The sequence below is a fragment of the Pelobates fuscus genome, chromosome 5, assembly GCF_036172605.1.
Source record: "Pelobates fuscus isolate aPelFus1 chromosome 5, aPelFus1.pri, whole genome shotgun sequence".
NCBI lineage: Eukaryota > Metazoa > Chordata > Amphibia > Anura > Pelobatidae > Pelobates > Pelobates fuscus.
Window position 1 is genome coordinate 142,987,348 of NC_086321.1, and position 25,118 is coordinate 143,012,465.

At 39.1% G+C, this 25,118-nt stretch overlaps 1 protein-coding gene across 3 annotated transcripts in view; it reads left to right on the forward strand.

The window, feature by feature from the left end:
* Nucleotides 1-25,118, forward strand: part of ULK1 (unc-51 like autophagy activating kinase 1) — a 99,133-nt gene that overhangs the window by 50,980 nt on the left and 23,035 nt on the right. For 2 of the 3 annotated variants that reach the window (XM_063454381.1, XM_063454383.1), the window contains exons 9-22: nucleotides 9,399-9,457; nucleotides 11,570-11,652; nucleotides 14,400-14,450; nucleotides 15,602-15,690; nucleotides 16,776-16,947; nucleotides 18,470-18,527; nucleotides 19,168-19,254; nucleotides 19,459-19,581; nucleotides 20,022-20,173; nucleotides 20,760-20,843; nucleotides 21,952-22,211; nucleotides 23,677-23,870; nucleotides 24,292-24,413; nucleotides 24,990-25,115. In XM_063454381.1, the coding sequence (XP_063310451.1) occupies nucleotides 9,399-9,457; nucleotides 11,570-11,652; nucleotides 14,400-14,450; nucleotides 15,602-15,690; nucleotides 16,776-16,947; nucleotides 18,470-18,527; nucleotides 19,168-19,254; nucleotides 19,459-19,581; nucleotides 20,022-20,173; nucleotides 20,760-20,843; nucleotides 21,952-22,211; nucleotides 23,677-23,870; nucleotides 24,292-24,413; nucleotides 24,990-25,115 (1,660 nt within the window). The remainder of the gene's footprint in view (nucleotides 1-9,398; nucleotides 9,458-11,569; nucleotides 11,653-14,399; nucleotides 14,451-15,601; nucleotides 15,691-16,775; nucleotides 16,948-18,469; nucleotides 18,528-19,167; nucleotides 19,255-19,458; nucleotides 19,582-20,021; nucleotides 20,174-20,759; nucleotides 20,844-21,951; nucleotides 22,212-23,676; nucleotides 23,871-24,291; nucleotides 24,414-24,989; nucleotides 25,116-25,118) is intronic. The other variant, XM_063454382.1, reaches the window with a different exon arrangement.

Below are 25,118 nucleotides of genomic sequence, written 5' to 3' on the forward strand. Positions count from 1 at the left end.
TTCACCTTCCTACACACTGTGCCCCCCTTCCAGCCCACAGTTAAGTGGCAGGGAGAGGGGGGTAAGCCTGATTTAATTTAAACTGCTCACCCCCCACAGCACTTATCCAACACTACTACATACGCAGACACTACATCCACTACACATTCACTGCATCCACTTCCACACACACAGACAATGTAGTCAACACAGACACTGCATACAATACACACTACATCCATGACACAAAAACAGACTGCATTCATGAAACACATACACTGCATCCACTACAGGCAGCACAATGTCCTCACTTTCATTTAAGTCCCTACCTACACTTATGTGCCAGTTTGAAATAGCTCCTTGTCTTGTCAATGAGAATTATTATTGAGATTTTTACATGTTGTAAGGAGCATTTAAATGGTAAACATTGTGAAACTCGCAGGTTTCTGACGTTTGTAGGAATATATTATATATTGAGAAATGCAAATCTCTGCGTAAGCTTTAGTAATAAGGAGACTCGCAGGTCTCTTAGCAAGATGTATATCATGTTTACGTTCTTCAGATGCGCGATTGTAAGTCACCAATACCGGTGTTAGGCTGATTGACTTTAGTCGTTTACCTTACGGTGAACTATGTGCAGGTGTGTGTAGTAATACACTCTACTATAAGTCTAGGATTGTTTTTCTAGGTTTCGCTGTCGTCTCAGTCTCGATGACTATTGGTGTGGTCGATTCTCTCGTATCGTATGTCTGTATACAGTTCGGGTTAAGGGTCGTAGGGTGCGGGTGAGGTTGGGGGGAGGGTGTGTCGGCCTTTTGTTGGTCTTTTATTTCCACCAAATTGGGCCTGATCGCCTACGTCTAGGTTCAGGCCGCTGTGTGTGATCTATTGCGTGGTCTGGCATTGTCTTGTTGTGTGTGTAGTAGGGGGTTGTCTCAAATGTCATGTTTTCGTTTATTTGGTTGACTTATTTGTCATTACCTTCTGTAGTCTTGAGGAAGTGTAGCTGTGGACAAGCTGTGGAATCATTTTCGGTCACCACCCCCCTCTGTTTACGTTCTTACAAACAACTCTGTGTAATGAAAACTGGCCTGTTAGTATGTAAAACATATGTCGGTGGCCTATGAGGTTATACACCGGTAAACTGGGGGGGGTCCGGTCGGCCCATCCATGGCGCGCCCTCTACAAACGCAGTGTCGCGCCATGCATGGTGGCATCGTTACCTGCGGGTCCCCACCCCCGTCAGGAGTCAGGCAGGGGAAGGGGCCCATTTCTTTTGCTACCTGTGAGGTGGATGTCAGTCATAATATCACGTTATACACATTATTGTAGGCCACGTAGCATTGTGCTAACTAGTTTAAGGATTTGCAAGATATAATACAACTGCATGTTTAGTTATCAGTACCCATGTATCGGTAGTTCAGGGGGGTTTGGCTGGCCTATTAGTAGTGTGTTATTGCCATCCTAGTGTCCTGGGGTTCAGCAGTGGAGCTACTTGGGGCCTACGTGGGTTCCCTCAATGTGTGCCTCAGCAAACCGTACAAACTTCAAACCTGAGAACTGTAAACCATAAAAACAGCAAAGTCTTTTAGTCCTTTACCCCAATTCCTCGGGTGTAAGCGGAGTCCATGTCTTACGCCACCCCCTCTCACCGACATTCCCCCCGCCCCAAGTGTAGCATAGTTCTTTTCATTTCGTGAGTCTGATAGTATCATCATTAACCCCTACCCATGTGCCCCTTGTTCAGTGCTTGCAGTGTGGTTAGTGTAACACTTATCTGGTGTCCTGGCGGTAGTTGCAGCTGTCTGGTATCCACCTGTTGCACGGGGGAGTGGGGTTGTCCGCTGTCTCCTGGGGTAGGTGGTCTTGTCGGAGGGGGGGCTCGCGTCTGTTGTTACTCCTCGGGTTCCGCTGGGTCTAGATGTCTGCGGACGTTGGGGCGTCTTGGCGATTCTTCCCTACGGCGACGCTGCTGTCTTGGTACTTGGGGTCTTGGTCTCTGTTCCAAAGGACCAATTATCCAATAAGCTATTTCGGTGGGCGGTAAAAACCCGGGCTCTCTTCCGGCCATCGTAGGGGCACCCACTAATTTTGGTGTCTTGCAAGTAAGGCAAAAGGGAACCCCCATTTATAGGGAATGTTCCTCTCCCTGAGTAGAGATGTGATGGGGCGCAGGGCCCTGCGGGCCTCGAGTGTGAGCGGTGATAGGTCCTGGAATAGGGCCACGTCCGCACTGCGGAATCTCCACAGCGGTCTAGAGCGTGCCTTGAGCATTATGCTTTCCTTGTGCTTGTAATTGTGCAGGCAGCAGATTACGTCTTGTGGGGTGCTGTCAGCCAGCCTGGTCCTGCCAGCTCTGTGCGCACGATCAAATGTCATGGTATCTGGCATGTCAGCTCCCAGTATCTCCCGAAAGAGGGCTTTTAGCGTGGCCTCCACATCCTCAGTGGATGGTTCGGGTATGCCGCGCATGCGGATGTTGGAGCGGCGACTCCTATTGTCTAAGTCCTCTGTTTGTCGTCGGAGGGCTAGTAGCATTTGCCCCTGTCTAGTGGTTGCAGTGGTTTTGGTCCCTGCCCTCTCCGCCGTCTCTCTCACCGTTTCCTCTAGGGTTTGGAGTCTGCCGCCATGTGCCATGATCTCTGACCGCAGGGCCGCCACCTCAAAGCGGATTGCGGCGTATAGATCGTTCGATAGGACTTGGAGGTCACTTTTAGTGACCATCTGGGACACCAGTGCCCTGATGTCCGCGCTGATGTCTGCGAGCGTGGGATTTACCGGCTCTCGGGGCCCTGCGTGGCGTGTGGAGTCGGCCCTCTCAGGGCCCATCTGCTCGAGTGGTGCGGCTGTCGGGGTTTGAAGGTAGCCGTCCATGGTTCCCGCTTGGGAGTTAGTGGGGATGTTCTAGGGCGTCTGGGAGCCCTCTGGGCGTTTTGTGCGGCCCATATTTCGCCCTCGCTGATGTCTGAGCGTGCTAGTTGTAGCTGTGTGAGACGGAGCGCACGGATTAGGCTGCCATGTTTCTCGGCGGTCAAGCCACGCCCCCGATGCTTTACATTTCAATACAGATTTCCCTTTTATATAAAAAAAAATGGAAAAACCCTGATGTACAGACTGCTGACGTGTTGTGCCAGGTAGCTTATCCAAGTGTATGTGACATTGTATTGCTAGTTGTAGCCTCTACATGCTTTGGAAGGGTCAGGGAGCCTTTATAAGCACCTGAAACGTTAAGGGAAAACCGTTCGAAAAGTTCTATCCTATTTATTTTTAACAAAATCTACTCTAACTTTCACCACTTACTACGTTGTTTTGTAGAAGCAATGAGAACTTTGAAAAGCTCTTTCTGTCTATAACAAAGGACTGTTCCATGCTGTACCATCCAACTGTCTAGGATTTTAGTATTCCTTGGTTCTTCCAGCACGGTTGCTGAACAAACCAGGACCTTTAATCACTGTAGCGGTCTGGATTGAGAAGGAATATGGAACTTTTCTAAATCTGAAAGCATTCAGTCAATCAAGAAAATAAAACGATTGTTTCCTTTTCCTCTGTGTGACTGAATTGCATACAATATCAATAACTGAGATCATATTCAGTTCTTGTCAGCAGCACACAGCAGTTCCCTTTTGAATTTGAGATTATGTATTGCCAAACCTATATACACGTTCATTTATTCTTTCATCCTATACTAGAATTACTACCTGAAACGCTTTCATAAAGAATTCAGTGGTTTCAATAAAGTCTAAATGCCTTTCCCAGCTACTCAGAAAAAAACATTTTAGTTCTTGTTGTCACTATAGAATGTACTTCTAATGAGCCAGCAAATTCTGCAGTCCCATACCGTGCGATGAACAATGTTTATGAATTACAGACACGGAGAGCTAAATATAAAAAGTGTTGTGTTCACTCTCATGTTCATATCGGTTTTGTGTCTATGCACTTTTGCATTTTTAAAACTCTTCTGCACCCTTTGTGTAGTGGTACTTTTTCCCCCTCCTATGTTGTAGTGCATAATCTATATTTCCATCACTTTGTATTTCTCTTTTGGATTTTTGCTCCTTTTTTCTCTTTTTAATTTTACTGCCAGCTACATTCACAAAATAAATAGAGGGATCCGTAATGTCCAGAAAAGTATAAACTCAAAAGTATATTCAACTTAAATGTTTAGTTCTCTTGTAATACCAAGTGTAGAATTTAAATTTGATATAATAAAGAGATGATAGACTAGTGAGAGAGAAAGGGTGACCCAGACTTTACACTACCAACTATATCCGTAGCTATTTTATATATTTCTTTTCACTCTGTTTTGTTATATCAGGGACCTGACTTATTTACAAGATATTACCTGAGCAATTCGAACTCCGGTTAAACAGTTAGTTCATGTGTAATCTGATTTGATCTAGTTTTATATTACATTTTGCATGACAGCTTAATTAGACTATTTCCATTGTCTTGTGGGTTTCTATTGTACTAGGGAAGGCTGTGGTGCTACAGTCACTAATTAATTGTGGACAGTTGCCTAGGGACCAGAATATGATATGACTGTTCCTATCAGAGGGGAACTGAATAATTTTTTTCAGGTAAAAATTTTATTTGCGTTATTTTTTGCAGGAAATGATTTTCCAGCTTCCAGACCAAATACGTACACGGTTCATAAGTGAGAATTCTAAGGAATCCAAACAGAATTTCAAATTTTTGTCTAAAATAGCCAAACTGAAAACAGAAACAAGTGGAGATTTTTTCTAATTTGGCTTCTTTGGCCTAAATTTTGAAATTCACTTTGAATTAAATGTATTTCATCTGTACATCTTACCAGTCAAAATGCAGGGGAAATGGTTCAATAAAAAGTGGTCATCATAAATGAGTGGTTGGGTATATGACAGAATGAGAAGAAATTATATTTAATATGTCTACAGCAATAAAACGTACAGCAATGTGCTTTGCATATGAGTGAATCACGGGGCTCCATAGCAATAAGACTCATGATAAAGTGTGTTGTGTATGGGTGTATCACAGAGCTTCATATGAATACAACCTACAAGTATTGTGTATGAAACACATTCACAAAACACAACACATTTTCTCAATCCACTCAATCCTGATCTGCCCACACATCTACATTTAGTCTCCTCCAGCTCCTACTGTCCTCGGCTCTGGGTCACGGCTCTGCCTCCTCCAATGTCCCGTGACAATTGGTTGCATATGCATTTGGATCAATGCTTTCCTATAGGAAAAATCTGACACTGGATGTCCCATGCAGAATGTGAGGACTTCCAGTGTCAAGTACCGGACCAGTAGGCAGCTACTGGAGGCAGTCTTGGTGCTGTAATTTAAACAGTGCAGTTTCTCTGGAACTGAAATGTTTAACATTGCAGCACTGAGTGCAATAGGGACACTGCACCCAGATAACTTCAATTGGCTCATGTGGTCTGGGTTCCTATAGTGTCTCTTTAACTGCTGCATTAACTGTATCTGATGTTTGTTACTGTAAACCTAAGGCACATAGTACATCCTGCTGTATTCTGTAAAATGCAGCATTTTATCCTGCCTGTAATACTGACCATTTGGCCAGTCCACACATCCCTGATACATTTGGTGTTTAGTTACTGGACCAGGCTTGCGTTCACGCATATTCAATTTCTGTTATATCCAGAGTGACATAGAAAGACAAAGATGTCATTTCAGTAGATACTGGTGAACAAAAGGATTTTTTGTACTTTTTTTTTTTTTGATAAATAAACCTGTTCAGTAAGTCAGACCCTGTGTTAGTGACCCCCTAACTTCCACCTGGAAGCTGTGGTTGTTGCCATAATTATTGCACCTTGCACTTTTAACCTGTTTATTTTTTTTGGAAGGGTCCCAGGGACATTGATTTGTGTGTGGGATCTAAAAGTACACTATTTTATTTATATTTGCGCTTGAAACAAGAGTGATGCAACTTTTTCTTGAGCTTACTCATATACCTTGTAAAGATACATTCTACATAAATAAAATATAATACAGAAAGGAGTACAGTGCAATCATTTGTATAGGTTAAAGTACATTTCTTTAAATACTGAAAGGGGCCCAGTGTCATAGTTTCCAGGATTTTCTTTGGGATTTATAGCATTTACACTTTGTTTTGGCAAAGTAAAAGTTTCACCCGTTAACAAATCACATTTTGCTATATCAGCAATCATTTTTGTCAGCTTAATTTAGTAAATCAACCCCAGCATGCCAAAATGCTTGTGTGCACGCATATATTTTTTACTTTAGAAAAAATTCCTTTGTTTAAAGTAATTTACGAGGCATTCAAACACGTTTCTCAACTGGGCGCTTGTAAGAATACTGCAAAGAATTTGTAACCTTTAAATGGGCCCCTATATTTCCTGAAGACTTGCTAATTCTAACCCTCCACCATGGTGCTGTCTCTGTTAACTCAAAATAGCAGTATATTATATTTGTAGCAGTTCCACATATTTAGTTTTTCCCACCTGCTTACCAGCTTTGTTTTCTAGACAATCAATAATTTATTATATCCGTACTTAACTACAATAAACTTTAACAGACAAACCGATGACTGCATGCAAACCATTTCCATATTGTTGGGATATTTTTGTTGCTTGTATGCTTTGGCTAAATCAAGGTTGGTTAAAGTGCTTCAGGACTCCATATCGAGAACAATAAATCCGCAAAGCAGATGACTTCGATTTAACCATAGCAATGGCCAGGAATATACAGCCTATTTTGCAACCTTCTGGACAACCATCTGGAACGGAAATTACAATTCTTTTTTTCTGACAGTCTGTACGAGGGCTAAATAAACTGGGGAAAGTAACAGGGTTTTAAACAAAAGTGAATTTTACATTTAAGGCCCAAATTTCGAAGTCAGTGATGTTTTCAGTTTTCCTATCTGGGCCGAAAATTTGATATTCACTTTGGGCATCAAATAATTCTAATTGTATTGAGTAACTCTGCCAGGGTTTTATTCCATGAGCATCCAGTGGACCAGTGCAATGATTTTAAAAATTTTCAGCCAGTCTAGCGATAAAGCATTTGAGATTCACCAGATTCTCGTATATTTCCTGAAGACTTGCTAATTCTAACCCTCCACCATGGTGCTGTCTCTGTTAACTCAAAATAGCAGTATATTATATTTGTAGCAGTTCCACATATTTAGTTTTTCCCACCTGCTTACCAGCTTTGTTTTCTAGACAATCAATAATTTATTATATCCGTACTTAACTACAATAAACTTTAACAGACAAACCGATGACTGCATGCAAACCATTTCCATATTGTTGGGATATTTTTGTTGCTTGTATGCTTTGGCTAAATCAAGGTTGGTTAAAGTGCTTCAGGACTCCATATCGAGAACAATAAATCCGCAAAGCAGATGACTTCGATTTAACCATAGCAATGGCCAGGAATATACAGCCTATTTTGCAACCTTCTGGACAACCATCTGGAACGGAAATTACAATTCTTTTTTTCTGACAGTCTGTACGAGGGCTAAATAAACTGGGGAAAGTAACAGGGTTTTAAACAAAAGTGAATTTTACATTTAAGGCCCAAATTTCGAAGTCAGTGATGTTTTCAGTTTTCCTATCTGGGCCGAAAATTTGATATTCACTTTGGGCATCAAATAATTCTAATTGTATTGAGTAACTCTGCCAGGGTTTTATTCCATGAGCATCCAGTGGACCAGTGCAATGATTTTAAAAAATTTCAGCCAGTCTAGCGATAAAGCATTTGAGATTCACCAGATTCTCGTATATCTCAATCGTTGTAACTCACAAGGTTATTCACTAATTTGACAACAAGTCATGGGAATTCACAGTGAGTTTAAAGCGATACTATAGTGCCAGGAATAAAAATCTGACGCTGGATGTCCTCAAGCAGAGTGTCCATTTCAATTCAGGAAGCCCTCTAGTGGCTGTCTAGTAGACAGCCACTAAGGTAAGATATAGAGCTGCAATGTAAACATTGCAGTTTCTCTAAAACTGCAATGTTTAACATTGCAACACTAAGGGCCAGATGAACAGTGCACCCAGACCACGTCAATGAGCTGAAGTTGTCTGGGTGCCTATAGTGTACCTATAAAGTAAAATTCAAATGTAAGGCCAAAGAAGCTAAACTGAAAAATAATTATGTAGGAGACTTTTTCTAATTTAACCACTTTTGTCTCAATTCACTTTAGTAAAAACCATGTGAGTATATTAGTTAATGTAATTGCAATGCATTTTCAATAATGCATTAATTATTAAATGTGCGGTTTTATCCAAGTATTGCTCTCTATAGGAAGTATACCATGTTTCCTTTGTGGTTTTATACCTCACACACTACTAATTATCCAAAGTCTAAACTGCGTTTTAGTTCAATTATTAACCACTGTAATCTACATCTTCATTAAATAGTTGTTGGTAAGCGGTAACAGATGGCTTTTATGAGATGCAAGAGAATCAGATAGTTTGTAATTACATGCAGTGTGTTTCAGCCTCCTTCGGCTAACAAATTAAAACCAGTTAATAAAATATTGATGTGCAATATTTGGTTAGGTTTTTAAGCAAAATGTAACGCTAACAGAAAATACATAAACGAATGTGTGTGGAAGTGTATGGCGTGTTTTTTTTTTTTTTATTACTCACTGTAACTACATATATTCAGACTACTGCTGTTTTTCCTCCAGGTTTGGGAGAGCAATTTTTGGCCTGCTACTATGCTATAACATGGCATTCTGCTATACGTTACAAAAATATGTTTTAAAGGTCTGTGTTGTCCCTTGTGGGTGCAGAGTTGTACACTTATTTATTTTTTACAACTGACCTATACTGTAACTGGAGTTTTCCCATAAGATGGAATTTTAATTTGCCTGCCAGAATGTTGTTAAACAACATAATTGACTGCTCACAAGGAGCTGTGATTGATGTAACCAACGTTATATAATTATTGTTGGTGTGCGATCGGATGATGTTAGCTACACCAGTCATAACTCTGCCTCCTGATGAGCAGCCAATTGAAATGCCCATTTTAACGACCAACAGATATCCTCGCCAATAGCAAGTTAGAAAAGGACAGCCAATAATGGACTATCTGGTACTAGAAATAACATGTGAGGAACCTGCTGCTTTTCTTTATTTCACTAGGAAACGTGAAAAGTTTTGTTTTAAAACTAGAGGGTGGTTTTTGCATTACTGTTTATTGTCATTGTATTTTGTCATGTAACTAGTTGATCTAACAAAAAATATGTCACTGTTTTACTTTAGTATTTACAACTCTATTTGCTTTAATTCTTAGTTTTTCCCCCCTCTCTGGCATTAGAATGGTTAAATATATAACCGCCCAACTGGCCTGTGTTGATGCCTTCTGAAGTTCTAATTCTGAAGTCTGACATACCCACGTTTACAAATCAGCCTGTGATTAAACCTTCCTTCTCTTTCCAGGCCAGAAACCCTGACGAGCTCCGTATCTACTATTTGAAAAACAAGATCCTGATACCCAAGTAATCCTTTTTCCAGCATTGCTGCGTTTCTTTCATTGACTGACTGTGTACACCTGTTGATTCTACAATAAGCGCACAAACTGACTCTGCAAGGGCCACTAAGTATTTGGTGCCTTCCTAAGCATTCCTTAATTAAGAGTTCCTAGCTGAAAGTGCCAGGCTAGGACAGAAAGGCCTCTAATTCCGCCAGCAAGTGGGGCAGGTTATTTGAGGAAAACATTTCTGTCCAGGAGAGCAGCAATGTGTCTGAACAGTGTGTTTCATTAGGAAAGAATGAAAGAGGTGTTGGAGAAAAGCCGGCAAAAGGATAAATGAGGATAAATGGCACATGCACTCCCAATATAGCATACAATAAATCATTGAATTTATTGTGCCCCAAATATTTTTTTTTTTGTCTTTTGTAAACAGAAATCCAGTATTAACTATTTAGTGCACTTCTGTTTTATCTCAGTGTATTCTGTGTTCATGTATCGCAGTACGCAATCAGAAATAGAGGTTAGCTGTATTATGCTCACCTTGCATTTCCAGAAATGTGGTCCTCAAACATCTGCAGAACCAAAGCTAGCTGTTTTTTGCTACCATATTCTGAAGGGAGGAGAATAGAAGTATGATACGTGCCGACTATCCCGTACCAAAGTTGTAGTACATTGTAAGCAAAGACATTAGTGAATTAATGTGCTCTGTAGAGATTAGTTTGCCTTTTATTATAGGATCACACTTAACAACCATAACAGCTTTATCTTTCCCAAGTGTTTATAGTGGAAATACCCTGTCCCTGCAGTCTTTCTTTCTATAATGTTAAATTACGGAATACTCTGGTAATATTAATTCAGTGCAGCTTTTGTATCTGGTGTCCGCACACGCAGCTTGTTAATCTCACATGCCTTGGACAGGCTGCCTATGGCTGGATGAGTTATACACACAGTGTTAAAGCTCCTGCTGCTGTCCGTATCTCAAGCAATTTAAGCGGCCATCTCCCTCATCAAGAAAAAAAAACGAAATATCTTATGGGTTGTTTCTGACCTCTGCACCTTCCAAGGTTCAACGGTCAGAAGGAAAACCAAAACAAAAACATGCCACTCTGTTGGGGAGCTATGTCTCATAACATTTAAGTAAATTAAGTTGCCTACTCTTCTTGCATTACTGCTCACAAACTTGGTGATATTGATATAAGATTGTTGGGAGTTAAAATATCTATATCGTCTAACTATAAGGACAACCATTTTCTAACAAACTTGTAGACTATAACTCCTGTCAATCTTATTCAGTGTTTGGCTGAGCCTTATAATATTTTAATCCACAATAGCTTTATATAGTAAGTCATCATTTTAATAGACACATTAAAAAACATCACTTGCACTTATACAGCCCTAAATTAGTATTATTGTTTTTTATAATGAATCCCTAACACACTACACAATGGAACCACCCATCTTTATGAGCTTTGAACTGGAGACATGTCTTCAATGCTACATTTGATTGGACAATGCCCAGTTTATATATATATATATATAAATTGATGATGGATGTAAAAAAACTGTAAATCTAGACATCCTACTAAACTGATTTCACAGAGGTAATTTATTATTATTATTAATTATTTTATTTATATAGCGCCATCAGATTCTGTAGCGCTGTACAATGGGTGGACTAACAGACATGTAATTGTAACCAGACAACTGGACGTACAGGAACAGAGGGGGTGGAGGGCCCTGCTCAATGAGCTTACAAATGATGGGAACCCTCTTTACATACATCCATGTTCATTTATTTGTGTGTCCTTCCCCATGTACAGTGTGGGAGAGGTGTTCATACACAGAAAGATTGTCTCATTCTTCACATCTCCTCCAAATGATTCCTTGTTAATGCTACATATGCATTGCTGTTCGTAAGTGCTGAAGAATGCCCATGAAGCTTGCATCTGTTAAATTTAAACCTGGCAAACCAAGTCCCCTCTCGCTTTTCACTCACATAGACTTCTCAAATCTTCTGCTCAGCATTTTTCCGTACTGTGACTTCTTGCTCAGCCAGTTCAGACGCTGTAGCTTTGGCTTTATATTTCTGTCTTTATGGACATTATATAACTTGTTTATGTTTTTGTTGATATTTTAGCATCCCAAGAGAGACATCAAGTGATTTAAGACATCTGCTTCTTGGTCTTCTCCAGCGAAACCAGAATGATCGAATGGATTTTGGTAATTTTGTTTTTTGTTTTGTTGCTTCTTTGTTTTTTACACTTGGTTTGCATGTTTGTTTTACGTTTTGGGTTTAACCCCTTAAGGACCAAACTTCTGGAATAAAAGGGAATCATGACATGTCACACATGTCATGTATCCTTAAGGGGTTAAAAAGGTATTATTGTTGTTATGTATCATGCATTCATTATAGTGCTTTCCAGTTACAATTTCAGTCTTGGAGAATAGAAAGAGCCACTAGAGTGTAGCCTAAGCCTACTATGAAGGTATCTTTGGCATGCAGATATATGCCACTATATATAGGCGTTATTAGGGGTTGACTTTAGGGGCTAGAGCCAATGATGGTGATCCTCCACCCTGGATCTTTTTTAGGTGGTACGATTTATCATTTCACTAGGTGGTAGCTAATAAGCATAAGGGGGTGAAGTGAGATAGGGGAACAAAACAATATAATTGGGTATGATGGATTTAGGACTGCAGGGCTTAAAGGATGGCATTGGGGATTGGCCTTGGATTCTCCCTTTAGGGTATAATTTTCTAGGCCAGTGTATGGCTGTCCACATGCCTACAGCAAAATCTACTTTATTTTTTATTTACATATAGCTGAACATATTTTTAAGAGGTGTCTAAGTGATTAAGCACCATCAAAACTGCATTTTCTATAATTACATCATTTTTTAATATGAATATTACTATGAAGTCAGCTAACCAACTTTAAAATGTAGTAGTACATACAAATGTATTTTTATAAGTAAAAAGAAAGGGTCTGTCCTTAAGCTGTTTCAGAAAAACAAGTTGATATCAGCCTTTCTTACAAAGTTCCACTACCCTCAATGTATCCCTAATATTAACCTTATATGCAAAAATCACTGATAATTTCCTATCAGATATTTTTAACGACTGCTGTAACCCTGACCACTTCAATGGTACTGCATGCACTAAACATAGTGCAGTTGGAACAGCTAGATTAAATGACAAGTGCTTTTTATTTTCAGACTTACCATGTAGAGTAATATATCAAGAGCCTTTTTCATTTTGCTGTGGAATAAGTCATTTTATTATGTTTTAGTTATTTTAACCCCTTAACGGTGCTGTCAATTGTCCAACTTCTGAACCAAATCAAAACCTAGAATTTCTGCTATATGTATGTTCCACTTTAATTTATGGGTTTCACTTTAAGTGTCCCCATACATATTATATAATGTTCTCTAAAGGACAGAACATGGCTTTATTTTACTATCCGATATGTCTACCTAACACAACATTAAGTTTGATTAAAATGGGGGAATTAACAGTAACTATATCCGTCCTGATTGTTAAATGCTGAATATTTCTAGGATCTAAATTAATTTTCGGTTCTTCACACTAACCTTATACTACTTCTACTCGTAGCCCTTTGCTTTACTCTAACCATACACCAACTCTAACCTTACGCCTAAGGTTAATCTTCTTCTATCCCTAACACTAACACAGCATTAACACTAACACAGCATTAACACTAACACAGCATTAAATAACCATTAAAGGCACCCAGGCCACTTCATCTTAATAAAGTGGTCTGGATGCAGTGGCCTTCAAGTTTTTACCTTGCAAAGAAAAACATTGCAGTTTTGTAGGGACTGCAGTGTTTCCATTTCAGGGTTAAATAGACCTCTAGTGACTGTCTTCTTGAAAGCCACTAGAGGCGTTTCCATGTAAAAACAGAGCATTTGATTGGTGCAGAGTGACGATTCGCTGCTGCCAGTGCTTCCCTATGGAGCATTATTGGTTTGGCAGAGATCAGCAATCTTGATCATCTTAGCCAGAGAGGCCCATCAGCCACAGTGAAACCAGTGCAGCGAGAGAGTAAGGGTAAGGAGTACTCACCATGTAAACCCTCACAGGGAAGTGGTGGATTTTACTATAGGTAGAGTAAAACTATAGCATTATTCATATATGCCTGTATTTCTACCAACAAAGTGCACCTTTAACACTTACCCTACACTAATCATGACTTACCCCTAACTCAGCAGAGGGATTTCAACTGCTAAAATAGTAGAGAGAGATCTGTGATCGCCATCTACTGGCTGTTTGCAGAATAAGAGGAAGATTTCCTTCTCATGCTGAAGCTCCAGCATGCTCTCCCTGCTGCTCACACTGTGACTAGTACTGGGCATCTGCCAAAGACCAGCAATGATCACAATCAGCAGGAGGGCATCCAGGTCTTTTCAGACCATGGGGGTCTCCCTCCAACTATGGGTGGTAAATTCTGTATGATTTAAAGGCATAAAAATGGCTGCATGCATTGCTCATATTGAGTAATTCAGAGTAATTCATCAGTAATTCAGAGGCCACAAAATATGGCCCCTGCTGACAGAGGGGAGCCCCTGGTATTGATTAATATCTGGGTCTCCCTGGTGTGATTTTACCCTGCTCAAGCCAAGTTCCAAGCACAGAGATTTAAATAGATTTAAAGTATGTAATCCTGCTCACACTAAATGTTAGGGCATTCCATGTCGTCGTAATGTTGTTAAAGCTCATTATTGTTAGGATGGCATGGAACCTTCTAACATCATTAAGGCATTAAGCTTTTAAAGAAAAAATGTTGGTTTTGTTTATATTAGTCTGATATTGAATCCACAGTAGACGCCTAAAAGAACAAGCAGATCATGTCTGTGATAGCTGTTAGCCCACATAGAAGCTGTTTTGTTATGTTTTTATGTATGCATGAATTAAAATGTTTTTTGTTCCGTCATTGTCGTATACAGAACAGTTTTTCCACCATCCTTACTTGAATGCCACTTCCTCCGTGAAAAAATGTAAGTATTCTTATTGTACACCCAGCTTATATTCTTTGAGATAAAAGCACAATTAAAAAATATACAGTATCAAGGTGAAGTTTCTGCCACTTACTCCCATTAGCCATCAGTTGTTATGACTGATGGGAGCAGACATAGTGCCTTGCAGTAAAAGAAAAAAAAAGATATACCTTTAAAATACTATACAGTGTGCACATAAAAAGTAAAAGTGTAAAATGTCAAATGTAAAATAAGGTACTAAAAATGTGAAACCAATAAATTTAAAATAATGTGGTAAGTCTAATAAAAACTTACTAATATTCTCCTAAAATTGGAGTATCATAATGTTCTCCCAGGGATGTGTAGGAACATAATACAAAAAGACAAAAAGGGGAAAATATATAGTGTAATACTGTAGAGCTTATAATAATAAAGCAAATGAATTAAATAAACTAAAATTATTTTGCACTGACATTTTACACTGTGTTGCACTTTTAATGTATACACTGTATAGTATTTTAAAGGTATAGCACAATTTTTTTTTCTTTTATTGTTACATTTTTATGGTGTATTTGGGCAATTTCACTGTAAAGGTGCAGCTTCACCTTTTATTATTACTTACATGTTATCTTATTATCAGCGCCTTTTTGCATGTATTTTTTTTTTGTGTAGTGTCTTGCAGTGTCTGTCGCACCTTATAGCACATGCTCTAACTGTAGAAGAAACTGTAGTCTCATGAGCTCCCCTGTGATATTAACCAACAGTAAGTTGGTGGGCTTATGGTGCAGTGATGCCTGCAGTTATAGGCAGCTGAGTAGATAGACAATGGGGCTCCTTGTTGGTAGCATATGTTTTCATGGTGTGCGAAGTGAACCTTTAAATATATTTACTACACACACTCTGATAGATTGTATTTCCATAACATTCTACAGATTGCCTCCTGTGAGCATACTATATGTAAAGTGTATGATTGCATGCTATGAGATCTGATCAAGTTATGCAGTTACCTTTTCTTTCTCAGTAAATTGAACATATAAGGAGCTTATTCTATAGTATACGGTGATGCATTGTGGTCTATACAGTTTTATTGTTTTAGTTACTACTATTAAATTATCAAAATCTCCCAAAATACATGGACTCAGAATCATGCTTGTATTCACATGTCTTTCTAGCTGCTCCTGTGCCAGTGCCCTCATACCCCAGCTCGGGTTCCGGAAGCTCTTGCAGCAGTTCCTCCACCTCACACTTGGCATCTCCCCTGGTAAGTGAACACACTGCTACATTGCACCTATCTAACCTGCTTTGACGCTAAGGATTATTGCATAGAGTTCAACCATGCTTTCATCTACCCATAGTTACATGAGTCCAGTTATTGCAATTATTCGTTGCCATGCGTATTTGTGACAAAAAAATAATGTTAAACAATAACTTAAAAAATGGATTAAACAACAGGTATGACGTTACAAAGTTTTAAAACACACACACATATATATTGTGTATTTGTATGTGTGTGCACACTTCTTTTAATTAAGAAAAACAAAACGTGGAGTTTTAAGGATGTGCTTTCATCTAAGTTGATTTAATATAGATTAATTCTTAGCCCTAAAAAGAATTGTATTGAAAATGGTCCATGCTAATAAGGGAATCTAGTTGTTTCCATGGTGAATGAAACAATGATCAATTGTTATACCTTATCTAACTTGGAAATAGTTTAATGAAATCAGAAGCACTACACAGAAGCCACTACAGGAAGCTACAGTGGTTATGTTGCTTTAGTGCCCCTAATACAATTTATTTTACCTTGCAGGATTTTTTTCTAGTTCAAGGGGTGGAGTGGTCACCTTGACACTAAAATTATTTTTCACGATTTTAATTCCTGTTCCATAAAATTGGGTATATAACATTTCATTAAAACACCAGTGGCCAGTTTTGTCCCTTTCTATTAAATACTACATCATATAGTTACTCCATGAAGCGGACAGGTTCAGAACTCACAGAATATGAATTAAAACATAAGGAATAGCCGGATTCTCCTTTCTAGGCCTGACTACTCATTGAAATGGTGATAGCAGGAACAATGTGTAAATGAGCAGATTTGTCTGGTTTTCGTACATAAAATTCTACTTTATGCATTAAAAGTGAAACCAAGCATTTGTTCCTCTGATCCAGTGGACTTCAAATATGTTTTACTGACTCTTGAATGATTTGCACAATGCTATAGTTATAGATTGTACACAAAGCGCCTGTGCAGCTGCTTGAATGTTTTGTGGTGTATTGCCTACATATGAAATGATTAGCGGTTTATATAACCCAATGCCTTCATTTCTTTCCCCCCCTGCTTCCTAGCAGTCACTGGCAGAAATACAGCCACTACAGAGCAAAACACTGGTCTCTCCAATGCCCGATTCACCAGGATTTTTTCAAGAATCGAAGGAGTCGGCAGGAAGCAGCGGCAAGAATTCCTCCTCTGACCCAGATGACTTTGTCATGGTTCCTGCGCAGTTTCCAAGTTCCCAAGGTTTGTTCCATCATGTAGTCTCTACATGGAGCCAATTTTCAGATTTTATACTGATCCCTCATTAAACTTTCAATTTCAGGAAACCTGTCCCTGCTTTTGCATAATTTTTGGTTTGGCTTCAAATGAATTGGCATTCCCAATGAGTATACTTTTTTACGAGTAGTTCCAGCACCAACATGGTTAAGAAATATATCAACCGCACATTTTGTGTAGTTTATCTCTTTTGGTGAGACTGGTTGTTATAAAGAATATTTTCTTTGCTGTTTCTGTGCTGGAATGCTTGCAGGACACCGCTTAGAAGGGGCAATGGGTACAACAAAATTAAGGGAAAACCTTGAGCTAGACATCTAGTTTATCTTTTAAATTCTTAAATGGAAGCAAGGTGAAGCAATTGAATCAAGTGAATATGTTTAAATTAATCGTCACAATCGAGGAGAGGTAGACCAGTAAGTGCAGCAATATTCAGTTATTATAATAGAGAGTACAATACAGTTAGATACATTAGTATAGGAGGATCTTTTTCCCATAGTGCAGTGTTGCCAGCACATGACTGGTGCATAATTCACATCTGTATTAATTAAAATATTTGCATGAATAATGTGTTTTTGTAAGTTTCCCTAATTCAGATGGTTATCAACCTTTTGTAGTCTGCATACCCCTTCAAGATTAATTTCATCCTACTGAGATATTGTTTGGCTTCAAAATAGTTTTTTTTTTTTTTTTTATTGTTTTTTTAAAGCTTTACAATTCTATAACATGGAGGACACTTTGCAACAGAATAGCCTTCATTCATACAGTGTGTTTAAAAGCCACCTGGATTCTATTTCACATTTTTTTTTTTTTTTTTTAAAGCCGTGTCCTACTGTTTCAGCTGAAAGGGTTTTACAAAACACTCGTCCTTCCAGATGCAGCACAATAAAATCCATTGGCTAATGGCAAAATTGTGATACTTTTGTTATTCACCCTGTGTTTCTGTGAAGTGTTTCCTTGTGCGCTACCAGCTAATTACTCTGCTCACTATAAACACAATAATTAAAGTCTGGTCTGCTTCCCAGGCAATTAATACAAAAAAGATTCAGACTTTTTTTTTCTTATTATTTTTACTACCACTGAAAATCCCTCGTGTTAGTTGCCAGGTTAAAATTTCTAGGAATTTAACAGCTGCTATTTAGCAAAATGTAAAGATTTGGAAGGATCCCAAATGTTTCGCTGGGGCTTAATATTCAATAAGAATAACTCATTTTCTAAGGGTGCCAACATTAAGTGCATATCCTTTAGACATTACATCAGTTAAAATGGATCAGTAGTTATTGATAACACTAAGAACATAACCACAGAATTCTGGTTATGTCTGAAAGTCATATATTGAATAGCTAAATGGGTAAAGTCAGAGAGGGTGTAAATAGGGGATACATTGACTAAACTTGGAAAAAAGTGGATCTTATTACCACAAATGTGACTAACGTGCCTGGAAAGGATGACTCAACTCACACTTATTATAATTTTTTAATGTATATTCCAGGTGAAATTGCAGAGGCTGCTGTAGGCAGACCCGTTCCGGACACATTAATGTACAGCGGGTAAGATAAAATACGGTGAATCTCTGTGTATTTCTGGAATTAATTCATAATGTGTTGTCATAGTGTAAATATGATGTTTGAATGATCTACCCGTTGAAATAACAGCCATGATATTTTTGTCACTGTTTTAGTCCAGTAATGTAGATGCAAAATATTGCACCGTCTTTTAATACCTTTTTATTGGACTAACCGAACTTTGTGGTGACAGGCATTCAAGAGTTCCTCTCTCTATCAAGCCTAAACCTAGTCGCTACAAATGTCTGTTCTTCCAATAAAAAAAAAATTATTAAAAGGTACTGCAACACTTCATTATTTTGCATTGAAGTAACAGGCAGGTACCATTGGACTTGGTAGTTAAGAGTTCAGCAGTTTACAAATATATTGAATACCTGTCAACATTTCAGTCATCACTGGGACTTTTTCAGGGCAGGTCCCTATGAGGACTGCATCTTTGACATGCAAATGATACACTTGTGATGTGCTGAATAAATTGTTGATTGCTGAATTCTTAAACTACACACCAAACCACACCTTTGTGCTCTCTTAAAAGTACTAAGAGCCTATGCACATATGTATGTGTTTGTTGAATTCCATTCATGTCCTTGTCTTGATTCTTGTTCTTTTTCCCATCTTCAAATAGGTCCTTGCTGACATCAGCAGGACTGGACATTCGTGCTCAAAGTCCATCCCCAACTCCTCCATACAACAACTCCCCTAGTCCTTCTCGGTAAGCAGTTTATTTTGATCTGGACTTTCCCAGATGAGCAGAGCAGTTTAATGCATAGATTCTCAAAACAATGATTTTGTTTATCTGCTCTCTCACATTAAATTCATAATGTAAAAGTATATTTTAAATTTTCTTTTCTATCAAGCATGTGAACCAGTATTTTCACTTTCCATCACTTCCAATTTTTTTTTTCTAACTCTGCAGACTACCTCATGCTTCAAGCAGTAGGTCTGGCCATTCAGTTCCAATTCCCGTCCCCACACAGATCCAAAATTATCGGCGCATTGAGCAGCACTTGCAGTCTTCCAACCAGTACACACCACCCAGGTGAGTGTCAGCAGGCAGACAATTGTGGATGTTCCCCATGTGCCCTCATATTTACAGATCGGTGTCGCTGATTTGAAAAGTTTGTTCTGTAAAATATAGTAGATGCCTACTTTGCATTATAGTACTTGATGCACATCTTGGGCACTGCTCACATCCATGAAGCAACCTAGCACTAGTCTTTGGACTTCGATTCCCAGCATGCTCATCAACTCTATCTCTGCTGTTATCCAGCTCACTGTACAAAAATGATGTGTATAATAGGATGTCAGTTTAGTTAAATCAAGAAAATTGAGCAAATGTTAGTTGTACATATGAGATTCATGTACTAATCAAAATAAATATGATATAGAGTTGTTTAGGTAGCATTTGCTAAAATTATGTAAATATCTGTTCAGAGCATTCCGTTTGACAAAGTGTTGCTGTGACTTGGTTCTCTCTAGGTCTGGTGCAGTCCGGAAGTCCAATAGTGCCAGCCCCCTCAGTTTCTTGAAAACGGGGGCATCTCCTCCCTTCCCTGTAGAGAGCAACTCTGCACCCACCACAAGGAGGCTTTCTTTTGGTGGAGCAAAGCCATATGTTCCCTCTCGACAAGGTAAGCCCATTTGATAGTACCTGTAGAGTAAAGCAGTCCAGCAACTACATAAACCAATTAGTGAGTATTTAGCATTTTATTCTCTGCATTTTTTGTATGCTTTTATAATTGTGATACTATAATGTGCAATATGAGCCAAAATTCATTTGACCGTGATCAAAGCTGAATATCTACTGGAAATGTTTGGATAACATATCTATGTATTAACTGATTTTATTTTATTTTTGGTTACCTTTTTTTTTTTTGTATTTCAGATTTTTATTTTTATTTATCTTAATTTAGTAAATACATCTAAGTATTATGTGACCTTTGCCTCACCTTGCATAACTCTGCTCCATATATGTTAATCCTGTTGAGAAACACATGTAGTTATCCCAATTTGCATATATAAAGGGGAGAACCATAACACTGGACCATATGTCATATACATTTTCAAATACATTGCTGCTAGTTCACATTCCTTGGAAAGATATCCTTTTACAGAATATTTTTAGCTTCTAGGCTATAATCTCACCCTTTGTAGACACGGATGGTGTTTTCCATTAAATGTGATTAGTAATCAGTTGCTGTCTCTTCTTGCTTAAAGTTGGAACCATCCCTGAGAAGCCGGGACAAAACATCAGCACAAGTCCAGCAGGGGCGGAACATCGAAATAGGAGCCCTGTTTATGGTATGCCTAATACATGGAATCTTGTATATAGCATTTTATTTACTGTCATTTTGTGGGTATTTCAAATACTATTTATTGCAATTGGGATCAGTGCACATTTGACTCATTAGGGTAACGGTTATGGATAAAGAACTATTGTGGGAAAGAGTTCAAAAAGTGGAACAGTCGGCATGGAAACCAGTGTAATGTTCCTCACGATTACTCCATTGTTAGAAATTTACCCTAGAATTATTTGTTATGCATGTAACTCCACTGCATCTATTATTTAACTTCCATTTTCTATTAGAATATTAAATGCAGTGCTCATGTACCTAATAGAATGTATGTGGTAAATGAGAATATTCCTTACGGTTCTTATTACCAACTGACATTTCTAATGCAGTAAGCTTGTAATTGTGCATATTATTTATACATTCAGTTGATGTACATAAGCAAATATATTTAGTTCTGCAACATATGATCAATTCATGTAATTTCCCAAAGATGCCTAGTAACTCTGCTAACACTGACCCAATCATCCTTCAAATAGAATAAAAAGCATCATTTGCTTTATTGAATTTTCTTCAGTCTTTACAAAGTACCCTTTGCAACCTTCCTAAGAATGTTTTCAGTGTAATAGCAAGGATATGGAAAGGTTTTATAAGGTGAACGGCGACACCACTTCCACTCCTGATGCCAAATGACTGGGTGTTAATAAAACATTTAGTCTCTTCTTAGTAATGCCACAGCTATTCAATTAGAATAGTGATGGCTAACCTTGCCACCATGATTTCTGGGAATTACATTTCCTATGATGCTCAACCAACACAAGCTGGCTAAGCATCATGGGAAATGTAGTTCCAAAACAAGTGTAGTACTAAGGATAGCCATTTCTGTGTTGTAGGTGTATATTTAGACGTAACTATCGGCATGTACCTCACAACCGCTATATTTGTACTTGAAAAGACCTAAATGAATACAAAAGTCCCTTTGTTGCTTCTAATATCAGTATATGCACTTTTATGTGACTTTTTATTGGATTTTAACCAGGAGAAAACAAAGTGTAAAAAAAAATAAAAAAATCATAGTAGTTTCAAATAAAGATTCCACTGTTTTTACATACACTCAGGTACTCCAGCGCCTGTGCAATGTTCCCGCGGGATGGGATCACGGCTGCACAGTGCCCCCAACCTTTCTGATGCTCAGCCGTCTCGACAGAAAATCAAGAAGCAGAACTCCGACCCGATAATGCCCCAGGATCTTCACCCTGTACCTTGCCTGCCTCATCAGGCCCACATGCAGTCTCCCCGGTCTCTCAGATCCTCCCCCAAGCTATCTGAATTTATGCAGAGGAGCCCACTTCCGACTATACTGGGCTCACCAACAAAGGTACTACAAGCTGAGTGTTAAGTTTCATAACAGGTCTAGTATTAGAAATAGCGCTATTGGAGCATAAAACATTCACGAACAAAGAGGGTTTTGAAAATTAGTAATAGAATGTAAGGATTTACTTATGCTTCAAAAATTCACTTGGCAGTTTTCATTGTCTATTTTCTCACAACAAGTCCAGCATGGCCACACTTTTGAATTTTTGTGAAGGGTTGTACACTGTATACAGTTTCTGTGTGAGATTCCATATTTAAAAGAAGTTCAACCTAAAATCACCCAGTCCACTTTATCACAATGCATTAGTCTGAGTGCAGTGGTGCTCTAGTTTTAAGCCTTTAATGGAAAAAATGTCAGTATTGTATAAACTGCAATGTCTACATTAACTGGTTAACCACACCTCTGGTGGCTGTCTTCCTGATAGCCATTAGAAGAGCTTCTGCCTCCATAAACCATACAAATTGGTTTTCTTATTCAAATGCTACTGATGGTAGCATTTAATTGGATAAGTGCAGCATTTTGTCGAGCATGCATTCTTGTCCCCAGTGTTTCTCCATGAGAAGCACTGCATTGGAGGAGATTGCAGATGACATCAGTTTGAATGTGACATCAACTGTAGGGGAGCTTAAAGGACCACTCTAGGCACCCAGACCACTTCAGCTTAATGAAGTGGTCTGGGTGCCAGGTCCTTCTAGGGTTAACCCATTTTTTCATAAACATAGCAGTTTCAGAGAAACTGCTATGTTTGTGAATGGGTTAAGCCTTCCCCTATTTCCTCTAGTGGCTGTCTCAGTGACAGCCGCTAGAGGCGCTTGCGTGATTCTCACTGTGAAAATCACAGTGAGAGCACGCTAGCGTCCATAGGAAAGCATTAGGAATGCTTTCCTATGTGACCGGCTGAATGCGCGCGCAGCTCTTGCCGCGCGTGCGCATTCAGCCGACGGGGAGGACAAGAGGAGGATCGGAGGAGGAGAGCTCTCCGCCCACCGCTGGAAAAAGGTAAGTTTTATCCCCTTACCCCTTTCCAGAGCCGGGCGGGAGGGGGTCCCTGAGGGTGGGGGCAACCTCAGGGCACTCTAGTGCCAGGAAAACAAGTATGTTTTCCTGGCACTAGAATGGTCCTTTAAGGGCTGCAGTGGACTAGACTCTGCACTGCAAACGAGGTTAGTAAAATAGTTTAGAATTGATATTAAATTTTACAGAGCAAATGGCGGTGGACAGTGATCACATCTATATAACAGATCATGTTATCATTCTAAGCTTTTTTTTGGAATGATAGTTTCCATTTAAGGGTTACTGTAATCTGCTTAACTGACAGAGAACATTGGCACAAATAGTTCCCCCTATAACTTTTGACCTTATGTGACAATTAGGCAAATGAGGATTCATTGAAACTTCACGTTGTTCGTCTGTAAGCTTTGAACTCCTTGTGCGCTCATACTTATTGTTTGTTTCACTCCTTTCTCAGAGCATAACACCGTTTGAGTTTCCGAGGGGTTCCAGTTCCCAGAACCTGTTGACACTGCTCACTCACCAGGGAGTAATGGTTCCTCCAACCCGTAATAAGACTCTCCCTGACTTGAAGAACATTGGTCATTTCACCTGTCAGCAACCTAGCCTGGGGCTGTGTCCTGTGGAGGAAATGAAGGAGCCCTTTGGCAGGTAAAACATTAAACTGACGCATGTTCAGCTGTACACTACCGTCAAAAGAAATCTTCTGATTACTCCTGCTTGGGCACTGGGATTACTGAATGTGTGAGAAAGAAGCATGTATGTTAGCACTCACTGCTGCCCTGAGAATGTCCTCTCACAGAGAGCACATCCAAAGACACTGACTTTGTCACTGTATTGTATTTATTTTTGCTCATTTGGCTATAATTACACAGGTTTTCAGTGTCCGTACTAGAACAAGAGACTGTGGGTTGACATTTGCCCATATCCCCCTTGCACTAAATACTTTGACAGAAAACTAGACAAGGCAAAAGTTTGCGTTGTTAGAGCTTTGAGGGGGTAATTGCTTGATTTGTGAGATATGTTGGAGGTAACTTATGGTCAGAGTCTTCACAAATCAATTTTTTTGCAGATCACTCAGTACAGGCAGACTCACAGATCTCTTACTTAAAGCCGCGTTTGGGACACAAACACAGGTGGTTGAGGTTGGCAGCAATGATAGTCTCAATGCAGAGAAATCAATGGAGATTGCAGGTAAGATGTTATGAACACTAAATCTCTCCCAAACTGCAGAATTATATTTACAAATGAATAAATCAGGACAGCACTGATACTGTAAATACAAACATCACAGTTAGATCTTTATTGGTTTAAGTGTCACTGTATTAGGGACACTATATTAGCTTATTGTAGTGGTTTTGGTGCTGTGAATTAAGGGAGCCATTCCCTGGATTTGTCAAACCATATTGGAGTGGTTTGACAAAAACTGGAACTCTACCTGATAATGGCCCAATTCTCTCAGCCTTTCATTTCCAATTTAAATAAATTAGAAGTTGCAGTTCAGTAATAGCTGAATTGGTTACTTCACCAAATAGAGTACGCATTCAAACTTTAGGGTTGCAGGTTCTATTTCTCTTTAGGGCAACAAAGTCTTTTATCATAACTTCCAAAAAATGTAGTTAAATTCACGTGTTGTTAAAACAATACTGTCTATGGGACTTGTTGATGGTGGTTCAATACAACTAGAAATACTGATCTTTTCGTATGTAGATGACATGCTGCTCTAAAAAAAACAAAACCTGTTCTTTATTCTCTGTGTGTTATTTCTAGCTCCCTTAATTAGTTATGGAGGCAATGTTGGTGGTTCACTCAGTCCAGCTCCAGTTACCTTCACAGTCGGTTCTCCTCCAGATGGTACTACTCCACCTCAAACTACAAGGACACGGATGTTTTCAGGTT